Genomic DNA, 16,404 nt, shown 5'->3' on the forward strand with positions numbered 1-16,404 from the left:
AAAAAAAAAAAAAAAAAAAAAGGAAAAAATCAAGTTACATAACAAAGCCATTGAAACCTGTACCATTAGCACTTTGGGTTGGAAGAGCAAACTACTGCACACCTACGGTACAAAAAATATGTATTTGGGGCAAATACCAAATGTGTTTAAAAAAAAAAAATCAATATTTACTTGTAGCTGAGGCTGACGATTATCGTATCACCGAATGGGTATTCCAGGATAATCCCAAGGTTTATCAATTTTTAATAAACATTCTAAGAATTTTGATTTAAAAATTTTATAAATTTTTAAAAAGTAAATCAATTTCCCTGCTAGATTACATGTGTAAGTACCTCAAAAAGTTTATGCTAAAGGATATAATGAAAGTATACTCTCCTAATACTGGAATTAATTGGCTACCTATATTTCCTATTTAGCTAATTAAAAGTACTTATAATAACTGTTTCTGTACAGGCTTCATAATCAAAGGTACTACTCTTGTGATAATATACATTTATAGTTAAACAGACTGAGAATTTTAACAAATGAAGCACAAGGGGGGATTTCACTGACCTACATTTTTTAATATAAAAATTCAGTACTAAAAATAAATCTAAGTCTTATGCCTTGATTTTATTACTCTAATCACACAAGTTAGACATGATGGTACCAACACAAACAAATAATAAATGATCACGTGTAAGTTCAGGGAGGCCAGAAATAATATCAAAGCAGGCCTGGGATTCCTGCCAAAGTTGAAGAGTAGCATCTGTCCCAAGACCTGAGCTGAAGCTGCACTTCAGTGAATCCCTAAAAATATACCCACGCTAATTTTCATGGGAGATTTCATTCATGGTGTTTTCACCACGAAATGCAGAAAACACAATTACGCACACTATTTTCACCCAAACAATAAAATATCTCACCAGAGGCCAACTACACTACAGGTGTTCTGAATGGTTACTGAACAAATGCTGACCAAATTTGTCTTGTAAATATAAAATCACACTGTGATTATGGACATATATGTGTTTACATACACACACACACACACACACACACACACACACACACACACACACACACATATATAGTCATTCTCTACAAATCATAAACAAAAGCCACTTATCCACCATTTTAAATATTCCTACATGGCAGGTCTTACAGAAATCCTGAGAAATTCTCACAGTATACTATTCAGCTTAACTTTATTCCTAATCCTACAGAACATGTCACGTCCTGAGTACAAATGAAAAAGACCTACCCATTAAAAAGGAGGCGACCTGAAGAAAATCAAAATCAGTGACAAAAACATAATATTCTAAAATAGAGACCAGGAGTCTTCATCATGAAACACGTACTCACAGGAAAGGACTCATGTTCACTGTGCTGCTCAGAAGGGTTCCTTCTTTCGAGGCTGTAAACACTACCTTCCAAAGATAACTGAAAATTCCCACGGTTCTTTTCAGAAACTATAAATAAGTAAATTTAAAAACTCCAAGGGAAAAGCTAATAAAAGGATATCATCACATTTCTTCTGATATTCTGTTAATAAATTACTGCAACGAAGAAAAGAATTACATTACTTTTTTGATCTAGAAAATATACTATTAAAATCATGTTTCAAAATATGCTAGGCATCTTTCTTACTAGGCTTCCTGCAACAAATCATGTTTAATTAATTAAATATGTATACACACACACACACACACACACACATATATATCACTTTCAATTCCTTAAAAGTGCTGCAATGATATATGAACTTTAAAAAAAAATAAAAATAAATCCCCTACCATGGCTGTGAAGTACTGTGAGGAAATCAGAGGTCCAGGCCTAAAGCTAAGAAGGCTTTAAAGATAGAAAACAGCTTTAAAAAAATTGCCACTTAAGCAAAAATCACTTCCTAACCCGTAGGCCTGCTGTAAAGGGCTGCAGACCCACAACACAGACTTTAGCCTGCAGACAAGGCTCACCAGGGTTCCACCATGACCCACAGCCCATGGGCCCCAGATGAGAGACTAAAGGCCTAACACTCCACCTGCTCTGGCTTGTCTGTCAGGTTCATGAAGCTCAAGAGAACACGTGAAAACATACTCACTCTGTATTAATAATTTTCTGCTTCAAGGTAATTAGTGCTTCAACATATTCGTTTAAATTCTGAAAGAAAAAAACAGCTACAGTCAGCTACTTGTTTCTATAACATGAATGACTCTAAATGTACTTTCTGTAACGTGTGACTTATTGTAAAACGTGAAAATATTTACTCTCACATAAATACAGAAATACATAAAGATATTATTTACATTACATAGAAACCCAGACCTACTCTGTGTGACCTTGAACCCATCCTGTATCTCTCTGAATCTTTCTTTAGGTGCATGGCGCTCTCTCTCTGACAGTAAGGGGGTCGTGCAGACTCTCTGTGTGCTCTTAATCAGTGAGAATCTGGTACGTATTCACTATTTTAGTTCACTAATTATAAGTAATCATGTCTACATCTCACTCTGCATTGTCTCTGAAAGGATTTAAGACATCAAAAAGTCACATAAATATAAAAAAAGCAAAAAAATAAAAATAACATGGGAAGAACAAATAGGAATATTACAATAGGGATGAAATTCAATGAAAAATTCATTTTATAAGGATCTATATATTTTAGGGACCAACTACAAATCTGGCTCTAAATTACTGCTATCAATTCAACAGGGAAAACACCATTAGTTACACTGCTCAAAATGTTCCCAAGACTTAAAAAGAGATATTTTTTTCTTTCAGGTGACTTTTTCCCCTAATATCTTCATATTTCATTGGTAAATACTTCAGAAGAACTTATTTTTCACTGATTATCCCAAAACACCTTTTTTCTAGGTAATCCAAATGATTTTGAGAATTACAGAATTACTTCCCTTTATAGTAGTCTCTGTATCTTCTTTGCAGTCAGACATGTAACACGGTATTAGTTACAATAAAAAAGGTCCACACTGAAATACGTAAATAAAAAGTCTTAGTTTGGGGCGCCCGGGTGGCTCAGTCGGTTGGGCAACTAACTCTTGGTTTCAGTTCAGGTCCTGTCTTGGGGTGGTGGGATTGAGCCCATGTCGAGCTCAATGCTCAGTGATGTGCAGCTCGGAGTCTGCTTGTCCCTTTCCCTCTGTCCTACCACCCACCCAGGCTCATGCACGCTCTCAAATAAATAAATAAATAAATAGATAGATAGATAGATAGATAGATAAATAAAATCTTTAAAAAAAAAGTCTTTGTTTTCGTATACTCCCACCAACAGTTAAAAATCTCTACTCCTCCTTGTGTATCTCCTCTCAGAATGTTCCTGCATTTGTAAATGACATATGGATGTGCTCAGTCCACCAACTCACTACTGAAGGCCATTCAGGTTCTTCTCTGTCTCCACCAATGCACACCATCAGTGTCCCTGCCCATTCCTGTGAGATACTATCTTTCCTTAGGATCAAGTCCAAATAGGTTTCCTGCATTAGTGATAGTGATGAGCTTTGAAAATCTTAGAGCCATTTTTCCATACATATTTATTTACAAGTGTGACTGAGAAATCTCTTGCCATTTAGTTTTTCTCTTATTAAAAGCTCCTTAACATTGTTTGCTCACTGGTGTGGTTGCACTTTCTTATGAGCTGCAATATTTGAGCAATAGCAACATTTCAATAAATGTTACAAATATATACATAATGTCTGTCACTTGATCACTAAAATACAACCATATAGGCATGCAGAAGTTTTAAATATTCACAGAACTGAATCTGTCACTTTTTAAAAAAGTTTTGGTTTCCTGATATATTTAGAAAATTCTATCCCACCCAGGATGCTAAAATAAAAGGATTTTTCTCTCTGTTATTCTAGTACTTTTATGTTTTTTTGTACTTATATCTTCAACCACTCTAATATTCTTTATAGTAGACTCTAAACATTGTAAGTCAAAAGGACAATGAGTGGACCATTCCATATTTGTATTTGATGTATATTTTGCTTTCCACATTCAAAAACAATCTTTCATTATATACCAAATAAATTTCATACAACAACAGATTTCTGGGCACAGAGGGTAAATAATGCATCTGCTTTTACTTCCTCCCTAAAAGCCAGCTAAAACTAAAGCCAAGAAACTTTTTCCCCAAAGGCAAAACCCACAAAGATGAGAGCAAAATAAAAGGCAAGTGGAAACTGGAAAGCCAATTCAAGAATACCAACTCAGCAGGCTTAAGAAAGCGGGAGAGGTGGGAAGGGGGGAGAGTCCGTGACACCAGGGTGCTCTGAGACAGAAGGCCGGAGGCAGCACTAACAGAACTAGTGGCAAGCTTTCTTAGAAGCATTAAATCCTCAAATTCCTACCTCTCTGCCCCACCACCGACCAGCAACAGGTTTGCTGTTTGAAGAATTCTCTGCCTTGGACACTGTGAACACTGTGCCAAAAACAAAGGGACAAGGCAGCCCTATGCACACTGACCTGACACTGACCACCTGCTTGTCCCCATTAAGCTCCCAGACAGTGGCAGCCAATCCTTTGCCCTCCAGGCAGGAGACTGAAAGTGCTTTCTCTGAGGATATCTAACCAGCACTGACATGAGCTATCCTTCAAATAAATGGCCCACCAGACCTTCTGCAATGAAGCTCAAGGCCCAGATGCCCCACACACTCAGCATTTCCAGCCAACATATTAGCCAACAGTTTTAATAGAAACAATCATGGATTTCCACACATCAGAGAGAAACCTGTAACATGAAAGTGAGACCAAAACAAGCAAAGCAACTTGGAATAAACAGAAACTCAGAAGAAAACTGCAAAGATTAATATGATCGGAGATAAATGTCATATTCACGAAGCAACAATATTTTTGAAACGAATATACAGAGTTCCTAGAAAGTTTTTTTTAAAAGCTCCTAAAACTTAAAAACATCTACACCCCCTAGGATGGCTGAAACCAAAATGGCAGATGACAACAAGTGTCAGAGAGGACGTGGAGAAACCGGAGCCTCGGATTCTGTGCCCGAGGACGACGTGGAGCGGCTGTGGCACATAGCAGTCTGGTAACTCCTCCAAACATTCCACAGACTTCCACAGACTTCACCATGTCATTCAGCAATTCCACTCTGAGGTCTATGCCCAGGAGAGCTGTAAACACACGTCCATGCCAAACTCTGTGACTTAGAGCTTTTATCCATGCTAGCCAAAAAGTAGAAATAAGTTAAACATGTGTCAGATGATGAAGGGATAAATGAGATGTCACAAAGCCATACCACGTGATCACTTGGCAATGAAAACAAATGAGTGACACCTCTGACGACAGGGATAAACCCTGAGCTACATGCAAGGGGCCGTTCACAAAAAGCTACATGCCATACAAGTCCATTCATGTGAATTGTCCACACCAGGCAAATCCAGAGACCCAGAGACAGAAAGTAGATTAGTGGTTGCCAGGGACTGGGGTAAGGGAAACAGGGAATGACTACTAATGCCTAAGAGGGTTCCTGGCAGGGGCATGGGGGGGCGAGATGAACGTGTCTTACAATTACAAAGTGGTAACAGAGTTGCTTAACTGTGACTGAATTAAAACCCACTGAATCGTACACACAAAAAGGATGAATTTTATGTGAATTATCTCTCAGTAAAACAGTCAGAACTAAATTAAAAATAGGGAAGCAAAATAAAAGCCTCAAAAGATTTGATAAAATTGAAAAAAAAAAAAGTTCCCCCAAATAATGCAAAACACAGACATGAGAAAGAACAAAGACAAATAAAAACAATTGGAGTATCAGTGCAAGATGTTCACATGCCCAACAATAAGAGTTCCAGATAGAAAGTAACAGAAAAGACAGAGATAGTCAAAGAAATTGTGATATTTAAGAAATCTCAGAACTGAAGCCAGAAGTTTCCAAACTGAAAGGTCCCAACACATAAATACAAACAGAATCCAAACCATGGAACATCAGCACCAAATTTCAGAGCATCAGAGACAAGCAAAGACCCTATAGGAATCCCAAGAGAAATATAAAACCAAACAAGTCAAAAACAAAGAATTTGGAATCAGAATGGCTTCAGCCTTGAACAACAATCCAGAGACCTGGAAAGCGAGCCTTCAAAATTTTGAAGGGAAGTGAATTCCAGGCTACCTACATCCTTACTTAGGGAGGTACTGAAGAATGTGAACACGATCCACCAAGATCACCCAGACAAGATGACCTGGCATCCAAGACAGAGGTAACGGGAATCCAGGAAGGCAGCTGTGCCCCAGAATAAAGCAGATCCAAAGGCTCAGGAGGGAATTTTTTCCCTTAAGAAAGTGACAGAATATCTGGTGGAGTGAAAGCATGGAGAGGGCATTTCTACCTAACTGGCACAGAGAATTCAAGTAAATGTAGTTAGTATTCACCATGCATTTAAATCAGGATTTTTTTTAATACAAGTGATTCTTTATTTTTCCCCCATCCTCTTTCCAGTTCTTTGCTAGTGGGCCTCATCTTCTCCACCTTGCTTCCAGATGCCATTCTGTAATGTTAAGTACTATGCAAGAAACATTCCAGAAACCTGACTCCAGAGTCACACACAGATGGATCCAAATTCCTGTCCCACCTCTTTCTGGCTGGGTGAACCTTGGGCAGGTTTGTTTAGCCTCCCCCCGCCGCAGTACCCTTTCCAATTCCACAGATAAGGAGACTGAAACTCGGGGAGGGGCAGAGCTGGACAGCTGTTAAACCCTTAAACAGAAAGGGTTTAACCCAGTCCCGGGCATACGGTAAATAGTCCTTAACATTTTCAGGATGAGCAAGTTGCATTAAGGATACCATCATTCATCAGGGAAAACAAGAAAACACATGGAAAGGAAAAATAATCGTAATTTACTCCAGAGTATAGCTCTGAATAACATAGAATCATAATAACGTCCACTCTGAGTGGTGACTTAACGGAAATCCTACGTAGGCTGAGAAGACTGGGGAAGCAGCAGGAGGAATGCTTAGGCAGGGAGGGTACAGGGTGGAAGGAGAGCTCAGTCTGCATCTTCCAAAGGCAGAAACTGAATAATATGCCCTACACTGAAAAACAAGAAGTAGCAATGCAAGTCTATTACTCAACGATACTAAAGCTCATCATAAAACACAGTGCAATTGAAAGTGGGAGGTGAGCGATGCGGCTGGGAGCTGCGGGCTGGCTTAACACGTCTTGTACATCTAGCTACCTCTCTAAACTGTGTTCATGTATATTTGATAAAGAATTTAAGACCACAAAACACAGCATTACACAGGAAAAGCCAGAGACTAAGTACAGTCTCCGTTCCCTACAGCATTCTAGGCCCTGACTTTTTTCCTCAGAGCTCAAATTCAGGCAGATAACGCAGCACCCTAATAACACAGTCTCGTTTTTCTCCAATCTAGCCCGAACGCTGCTTAAGATGGTTGCAACTATTTCTAACGTAGCTCGGAAGCATGAGCGAGCAGCAGGCTGGGTTGCAGCGGCCTGTGTGCATTTATGGGGGCACACTGCACCCCAGCACCGTCCAGCCTCTGAGAGGAAGCAAGGTACGGGGTGCGCCCATCCAGGAGAGCTTGAAGTGACATGCTTCCGGACTGCTGCTTTTCTCCCAGTGGTCTTGCTCTTCTGGAACTCCCACTGCAATGCTCAGGCTTCCCCCCAGTCCTCTCCCCTAACCACCTTCTTTCTTCTTTCTCTGGCTTCTGGCTTAGTCCCTGAAGCTGTACTTTATACTTGTTCACTAATACAATTCCCAAGCAGCACGTTCTATTACACATACTTATTCCCCACTTACTCCTTTTCCAAAGCGTACTGTTTTAATTTTATCCACACAATACCCTCTGGAATGTCACTGTGAACATTTAGCACTTGAGAAAAAGAAAAGAAATCCATCTATGCTCATTTTCCCTCCCTGCTCAGAGAAGTGAAATCAACACAGTGGCTGAGCACACAGGGCGAGTAGGGGGCAGCAGGATAACCCGGGCCGAGGGGCAAGCCAGGACTCGTGGGGCGGAGGTGGGGCGGGCAGATGCCAGCGCGCTTGGGAAAATGGCAGTACTAAACGAGTCAGTACAACGTGAAGATACGTAGCAGATAAATGCAGGTAACAGGACAAGTACATTGCCAAAGTCAACCTCAACATTAACATTACAGGCTGGAAGATTCTTGTTTGTGGTGGCTGTCCCGGACACCGTACAAATGTTCGCCAGCGTCTCTGGCCTCCACTCATTAGGTGGCCAGAGTACTCCCTCGACCGCCAAGGTGTAAGTGCAGAGTGAACACAGCAGGTCTGAGATGCTGTCCCTGGAAAGGCCTGCTAGCAAAGTGGGCCCTTGGTGGTATCTGGGAACTTGGATTTCTAGAGGTTTCCCACCATTCTCTCAATGCCAAGAGTGGCTCCCTGTGCTTAACTGCACAATGTGCTTTACGCTGAAACTTGCTTTCCTTCTGGGAGCCTGGCGTCTGGGTATGTGCTAGGTAGGCATATGCATGTGACCAGCGCCCAAGAGACACTCTGTGCCATGTCACAGCGCGCTGTTGGAGAACTTCAGTGAGTCCAGTCACCCTCACTGGGCTTCCTCAGGACCCCACCCCATGCATGGCCTGTCCTCCTGGCAGATTTTGCTTTGTATGCTCTCACTGTAAGAAGCCACCCAGGGAGTAGGCCAACACTGCGCTGGGGGGGGGTTTGGGGATCCCTGATACAGTGTGACCTCCCACAGTGTCTCCAGACCTTGCCAATGAGAATAAAAGGCTGTGCTCTTCAAGCTTTCAGGCACATAAAAGGCAGAGAAAGACTCAGCTGGAAGAGGCTGAAGAGACATGACAGTGCTCTACGACCCACGTCCCCAACGGGACCTGGAACCAGCAAGGCAGGCGGGATTCTTGGGCCTGCAAGCAAAATCTGAAGGGCCCAGGGATGGGACGGAGCGGCGGCACCAATGCCAATGTCTAGGCTGGAGGGCTATGGGCTCATTCTGTCGGAAAGTGGGGGGTTGCGGGGGAAACACACCCTGCAGTGTGCGGGACAAAGAAAGTGTGTGTGTGCATGCCAATGACAAAGCAAACGAGGAGACATCTGAACACCTGGTGAATGGGATGAAGAGAATACCAGAGTTTTTGGCACTATTCTGGTGATTTTCTTTAAGTTCTAAGTTATTTTTTAAAAAAAGTTTTTAAAAATCACACCAATCCCATTAATTGCTCTGCTGGGGGTGGTCTGGCTCACTGCTCAGCTTGCATCCTCTCTGATTTAGGACATTTCCTCCTCCTACTTGTTAACTTTTTATTCATTGCTCTTATGTAAAGGCTACAACGATCTGCATCAGAGCTGAGTGTGTCTCCTGAGCGGTGAGCAAGGACCCCCATGTGACGTCCTCTGGCTCAGAGTGGACTGGAACAAGGCAGGAAGGTAGGAATGCCCACCCCCACCCCCCAACTCCACTCTGGGAACTTCCCCACCAAACAAGCCGAGAGGCTCTGCTTCCTGGGAAGGCAGGACCCAGTCTCACACACCTAGTCTTCAGCTGCCCTGACCTCATACATTGTGCTTCATCCATCACAAACTACCTTGTCCCACCCCGGTCTCTGCACATGGTGCCCTCTGTCCACAACACATCCCCTCCACCTCTTCCTCTTACTCAACTAAGAATCACCCTTCAGACAGACCTCAATTCAGATTCACCTCCTCCAGGAAGCCATCCCCTGTCCCTCCTAGGTGCTCCCACGGTCCCCTGTGCACCCCCCAGCATGGTACTTACCAATATACTCCTTCTGTGGTGGTTTTCTCACCATCTGTCACCCCAACTAGAACACGAGCCCCAAGCCTCCTGTTCATGACTGTATTCCAAAACAAAGCATGGCATCCTAGACCCAGTGATGCTCAAGAAATGTTTGCTCACTGAATGAACTACAATTTTGTGAGCCTTCTTTGTAATACAATCATTTACAAATCAGTATGTCTAAGAGAAATCATGGTTTAGGTTCCAAATGATGAAGTTCAAACCACTGGCAATTATCAGTGGGAGCCCAACACAAGCTTATATAAATAACAGGCTCAAATCTGCGCCAAGGGCAGCTAAACACCATCTATTCTGAATCTACTGTAGTGGCATGAGCTCAAAAGTATACCCATGAGCTCTGAACTCTCACCAGGATTCCCAAGGGTTAAACTGTTTTGCTCTGCAGTGAATGGAACTGGTGAAGAGGGACCTCTCCTCCACCAGAATAGAGCAATTTGTGCCACTGGACTGAAAACAACTCAGCTTAAGAAGTGTGTAAGTGCACACTCTCACCACAGGAAGGGACCCACGCTGCTCTGACGTGACTACTCAAGTCCGGCAACCCATAGGGACCTTGGGCTGGAGCTCAGTGACCAACCATCACCACCACTGAGGGCGGACACAGACAGGAGGTGGGCTGCGGGACCACAAAGGATACCTAACAGGTGGTTAAGACACACACTTTCAAATGGAGCGACAATCACAGCCAGACCCATTTGTCAACACCGATGCAAAGAGGACAGGGAGGAAGATTTCCAGCAAGAGGAAAGGACTGCTCCACTCAGGAGAGACAGCCAGCTTCCCGCTGCGGTTCAGAACGAGCCCAGCATGGCCACGACCGCCTCCGGTGGGGAGACACCTGCAGCCTGCCTGCCCATTCTCGGCCAGGGGCGAGGTGCCCACGTGAAACCACCCAGCAGGCCACCTTCTCTGCGCAGGGCACCCCCTAGCCTCTCTGACACAGTGTCTCTCAAGGAGGGAACCCGGCAGCCTCTCCTAAGGTGATGTATCCTGACTGACAGATCCCTGTCTGCTCCACTCTCGACCCTTCCCACCCCCATTCCCTAGGTGCTTCTTGTTTCCCCGTTTCCTTTCCTCGCCATTCCATGCCCGCCTCCCGTCCGGAGCCAGCAGCTCCTCCCTCCCTGACTCCTGAGGAGGCCCCTCATCCCATGCCGTGCCACAAAGGTTCTCAAAATCTCTTCAAGTGACAGACCGTGCTCCCCCATTCTATCACCATCTCTCCCCCCCAAAAATTCTTACAAGGCACTCCACACCAACCCACCCAGGCGTCTGCTCTGTCTTCTCAGCAGGCCATCAGGTGCTCTGGAGGCCTGTGTTCCACCAACGACAAATGGGAAAGCAGCTGAACATTCCCAATTCTCACCTCATTCCAGAACTTCAATCCCACATTTCCAACACCTCTTCTGTCTCGGTTTCCACTTCTCTTCCCTCTAACAGTTCTCAGTCACTCGGGTTTTAATCGCTGGATCTTTTATTCCCCAGATCAGATCTGAAATCCATCTATTCTTTGTAGTTTTTCATATTGAGACCATTTTGCTTTTTTATTCCCATTCCTGGGAAGCTTCAATTCACCCAGGCTTTTGTTATCACTAGTGTGCATTAGTAAAATAACGTTCCGGAGCTGGGTGCACCTCCTCCAAGCCAACCTGTACACCACCACCTGCTATTTTTACCAAAAACACCACTTTTATGTGGTAATTGTGCAAAACCTCTCTCTACTCCATAACACTGACAAAAATAAATGTATATATATATATATATATTTTTTTTTTTTGGTGGTTACCACTCAAGATCTTCAATAATCTGCCACATACCTATCTTTACAGCCTTCCTTTGCAAAATTAAAGACTCATTCAAGATTCTACACGTGACTAATCCTCCTCTTCCCCTAAAACGACATTCCAGGCAAAAACCCCAGTGCAATGGAGTGTTCTGACCTAGGGAAGAGGTCTGCAAAGGCCCCAGCCAGGCCCATCCTTTTACTGCTGCCTGCGCTGCTGGTACCTTACAATGGGTAGAGGACCCGTGAACAGACCACAAGTCCTCCATCTTGAGGATCTTGCTCCCTGCAGAACAAGTCTGCAGAGCCCTGGACTGAAAGATTTAACGGGATTCCTCCTACTGCTGCTCCGAGAACCGCTGGTGGGAATGCGGCAAGGGTGGAAAAGGGGGGGTTCTCAGGAGACTGGAGCCAGAATCTCTAGGCCAGAGAGCACACTGGGTTCACACAGGGCTGGAAGCAGCGGGGACCAGTGGGGGGCAGGGGGATCATGAAGATGGGAGTCAGGATGCGAGAGAAAGACAGGAACCAAGGATGACCTCTAGTTTCCGGCCAGGTGCTACTTTTAGCTAAGATGAAGACTACTATGGGCAGACCAGGTTTCTGGAGAAAGACGAGATCCACAACTGAAAAGTCTTAACTCATGCTGTCCTCCTGCAGAGAGGCCCCCAACCACTCACTATCCTTTCAGAGTAAAGGCCACAACTCACTGTCCTTTCAAGCCAAAATCGTTCGATGGTCTCTAAGGGCCCACACAATCAGACCCCTCTTGTACTGATGTCATCAGACTTCCTGGCTGTTGTTTTTGTGCCCCCCTCTCCCCAAATTTGTACGTTTAAACCTAACCCCCAAGGTGACACCTCTGGGAAGTGATTAGGTCAGGAGGGCAGAGTCCCCATGAATGGGATTAGTGTCCTTTACAAAAGACCCCAGAAAGCTCGATTCCCCCTCCCATTAGATGATCCAGCACGTGACAGGGCGAGAAAACAGCCACAAACCAGGAATCAGGCCCTCCTCAGACACCAAATCTGCCCATGCTTCACTGATCTAGGACTTCCCAGTTAACACAACTACAAGAATAAACTCCTATTGCTTATGAGCCTCCCAGTCTAGGGCATTCAGTCACAGCAAAGCAGAGCAGACTGAGGCATCTACATTCACTCCACCCCAGCTACAGCGGCCGCCTTCCCAAGCACATCAAGCCCCCGCGTCCGGCACCCACACCTGCTCTTCCCACTGTACGGGACACTCCCTCCTGAAGTATCTCCAAGCTGATTCTCTCACCCCTTTGCTCAAATATAACCTTCTCAGAAAGGCCTTCCCAGTACTTCCCACATGAATTCCGCCAGCCAGTAGGCCCGTCCTCGCCCATTTGTCCTTTCCACCTTCTCTGCTTAATTACTCTCTACCACATTATCTCCCCACGTAACTTGTGTAACCTGTCTCCTCCCCCCTCCTAGAGTGGAAGCTCCAAGAAATCAAGGGTGCTTGCCTTTTCTCCTGCTGCTATAATCACACTGCCTAAAACACAGCATGTGACCTATACATACTTGTTAGATGAAACTGGCACAAAGAATAAATATAATTTATTAAAGATTCAAAAGAACTTCACTCATGCTCCTGGGGTTTTAAGGGAAAGAAAATAAGAGCACGTCACACGTGCCTATACAGTGCAGCCCAGCTCAGTGGCTTAACTCTCGGTTTTCCTTCCATCCAGAACGCCAGTGCATGATCCCTTTCTCCCCTGCTCTCAACACTTAAGACGTCTGGGATCAGTTCACAGATAATGCACTTAAAAAAAAAAAAAAAGGCTTATCTCGATGGCCTGTGGCCTACATTCCTCTCTGGTCTCTGCGCGGCCACTCTCCCCTCTGCACTGTGTTCACGGCGACCGGAGAGCGCTCCGCTCCTCAAAGGCACCCTGCTCCTCCTTACCGCACAGGGGTCCCAGCCGTCAATCCCTCCATGGAGGCCCCCCACACCTCTCCTGCCCAACATTCAGCTTCCCTACCTCACCTCCCCGAAAGCATCCTGCCCCCCAACCCGGCCAGGAGACAAGACCACCATTCCAACTCCTCCTCTATTTTCTTCAGAATACTTAAAACCTTCCAAAGTCTTACTTTTAAGAGCAGATCATCTGTTTTGTTCACCACCGTGACCCCGGTGCCTAGAACACGACGCTGGAAACGGCGACAGTTTAATTCGATCTAGGAGGGAGGATGACGCCCCCCTTTGCCATTAAAGGCACCGACCCCAGAAGTGAAGACACGCTCGACGTCAGACAGCGAAGAGGGCCTAGTCGGAAGCAAGTACCTGGACTCTTCCCGCCACCTCCCGAGGCCCGGGGCCAGACACTAGTCAGGCCTCTCCCGTCACCGCAGAGGGCAGTCCGCTCTGCCGGGGGAAGCTCCAGTAACTGCCAGCCGTCAACTGACGAACGACCCCCCGGCCAACCCGCACGTCGCGCCTCCAGGCAAAGAACGTTTCAGGATGAGCCAGAGCAATCGGCAAGCTCCTTCCCCAGAGGAGTAGCTTCCCTCCGCACTTCACCCGTCACTCGTCAACCTCAAAGCCAGCCCCGGGAGCCCTGAGACTGGGCAACCGAAGGGGCCCTCCGGAGCCCGCTCACTCCGCGCCGCCACCACCGCGCCCCGGCAAAGGAGCCCCGGGTCACCACCCTAAACAAAACAAAGAGGCGGTTCCCCAAACCACTGCAGCAGGGGGGGAGTGGGAAGGGGAGGAGGGGCAGCTTCCGCCGCCGAGCGGGAGCAGCGCGCGGGGGCGCAGCGCGCGCGGCCGGACCCCCAGCCCCGCGCCCTGGCCGGCCAGCTGAGCTCCCCCGCGCCCTCGGGCCGGGAAGGCGCCGCACCTGCTGCAGGGAGGCGCAGCCCTGACACCGCGAGAGGTCCGCCGCCGTCCCGGGCGCCGCCGAGTGGGTCTCGCCCGGCATCATGGTGCCAACGCCGGGCCCTGTGGGCCCGCGCGCCTCAGGGACCCGCGGCCTCGGCCCCGTCCTCCCTCCGCTGACACCGCCGGGGCCGCCGCCTGCCGGGCCGCTTCCCGCCGAGTCCGGGCGGGTCCATCCGTGCACGGAGGTCCCCGTGGAGCTGGCGAAAGGCTCTCCCAAACGGAGCCGCCTCAGGCACTGGAGAGAAACGCGACCCGGCGCGGCCCCCGAGCGCGACACCGCCCAGCCAGGACCCCGCCCCGCCCGGGCCCTCCCCGCCCCTCGCCGCGGCCTGGGTCTGCCCGGGGCGCCGCCTGAGCAAAATGGGAAGGGGAGCCGGGCCGAGGCGGCCGGAGAGGCGCCCACGAAGGAAGAGCCGGAGAGGTCGGAGGCATCGGAGGTGCGCCCCTTGTGCTGTGTAGGAGTTAATCTTTTATTGTCGGCTTGCCGTGTAACAGACTCTCCGTAGATACCTAAAGCCTTCAGCGAGGGGCGGTGACCCCCCTTGATGACGTCACTCAGGCGCCTGCCTGACTGCAAGGACCCGCACCCGGACGGGCAGGTGTGTGCGATTTGTAAGCGGAGGGAACCGCTCTGCGCGAGCCCTGCCGGGTACCCGGGGGAGCTGGACGGCTGCGGCTCCCGACGCCCCGCGCGGCGGACGCCGCGGAGCGATCCTCCGGCAGTGCCGGGCGCGCCTCAGCGCCTCGCCGCCGGCCTCGCGACAGTGGTCCTTCCTGCGGCACCGTCCTTCCTCCTGGCGGCGCCCCGTGCCTGCCGCGGCCCGTTTGTCCGCTTGCCAGACCCCCCCGCGGCCCGAAGCCCAATCAGAGACCGTAGCCGGCCACCACCAAATCCCACGTTAATGCCTCTTGGGGGGCGGGGGGGAGTCCTCTCCCGGGCCGCAGTCACTGGGTAAATTCGGACCCAGAGCCTCACCTTGAACGAGGTTTTTCACCTTATCCTCCACCCTCAGAATCACCTTCCAAGGATCACTGTCTTGCTCAGAAACTTGATCACAGATCAAGACAGTGATCCTTGGAAAGGTGGTTCTGGGGGCGGAGGATACCAGCGTCTGGTTGTAAAGTCCAGATTCTTAGCATTCAGTGCAAGCAATGCGTGTATTAAGTAGACGTCCCGACTCTACCGGCTCTTTCCAAGAGGTTCCGTATGGAACTGCCACTGGAAACACTTCCAAGAAAGCAGCCTGGTTCCGCCCCAGATGCCACACCCCTGCCCTTTAGTACCGTCATCTGTGGCTGGCACGTGCTGTGGAGCGAGGGGCCAGGTGTATCCTAGACCTTACAGCTGGATTTCTTGTCCCTGACGCCTCAGGTGGCACCTGACGGAGGAAGTTTTCCGATGGTTCCATTTACCCACGAGCAGAAAACAAGACCGAGCTTTAAAGGGAATGGAGACGTGAGCAGCACAGCGGGAAGCAGATGTACCTTGGAAGACCCCCGTGGGACCCATTAGGGGAGAGGAGACCATGTATGAGTCCTGATGACTTTCCATTTCTGGCTTCAGATCCCTGACAAATACGTTTTCACAGTAACTTCCCTTTTATTCAAGGTTTCCCAAATGAGTGGGTTGTTGGTTTTTATTTTAGGTTTTTTTTTTTTTTTTTCCAAATTACTCTAGTGGCGGAGACGCCAGGTTAGCCTTGAGCCTTTTCTCCCCCTGCACTGTCCACCGCACCCGTAGCACGCCTTCTTTCGCTGGCACTCAGAACCCTCACCCCTGCTTTCCTGCCTTACTGCGCCTGTTTCTTCCCCTTTGCCTGGAATGCTTTCCTCCCAGCTTCACCAGCTGCAATCAGCCAGGTAGTCCTTCCAGGCCCCACATTTTACCTCCACCACCCCGAGTGACACCCACCCTTTTTTCTGCACTAAT

At 47.5% G+C, this 16,404-nt stretch overlaps 1 protein-coding gene across 4 annotated transcripts in view; it reads right to left on the reverse strand.

The window, feature by feature from the left end:
- Positions 1-14,767, reverse strand: part of ICE1 (interactor of little elongation complex ELL subunit 1) — a 56,254-nt gene extending 41,487 nt beyond the window's left edge. Inside the window, exons 1-3 of one of the 4 annotated variants that reach the window (XM_073891101.1) lie at positions 14,434-14,767; positions 2,081-2,139; positions 1,510-1,538 (exon numbers count right to left, since the gene is read on the reverse strand). In XM_073891101.1, the coding sequence (XP_073747202.1) occupies positions 1,510-1,538; positions 2,081-2,139; positions 14,434-14,517 (172 nt within the window). In that variant the 5' untranslated portion in view covers positions 14,518-14,767. Of the gene's footprint in view, positions 1-1,509; positions 1,539-2,080; positions 2,964-14,433 lie in introns of all 4 variants that reach the window. The other 3 variants (XM_073891103.1, XM_073891102.1, XM_073891104.1) reach the window with 3 other exon arrangements.
- Positions 14,768-16,404: the final 1,637 nt, after the last annotated feature.

The sequence above is a fragment of the Callorhinus ursinus genome, unplaced genomic scaffold (assembly GCF_003265705.2).
Source record: "Callorhinus ursinus isolate GAN/ISIS: 27379988/994484 unplaced genomic scaffold, GSC_fseal_2.0 scaffold3, whole genome shotgun sequence".
Taxonomy (NCBI): domain Eukaryota; kingdom Metazoa; phylum Chordata; class Mammalia; order Carnivora; family Otariidae; genus Callorhinus; species Callorhinus ursinus.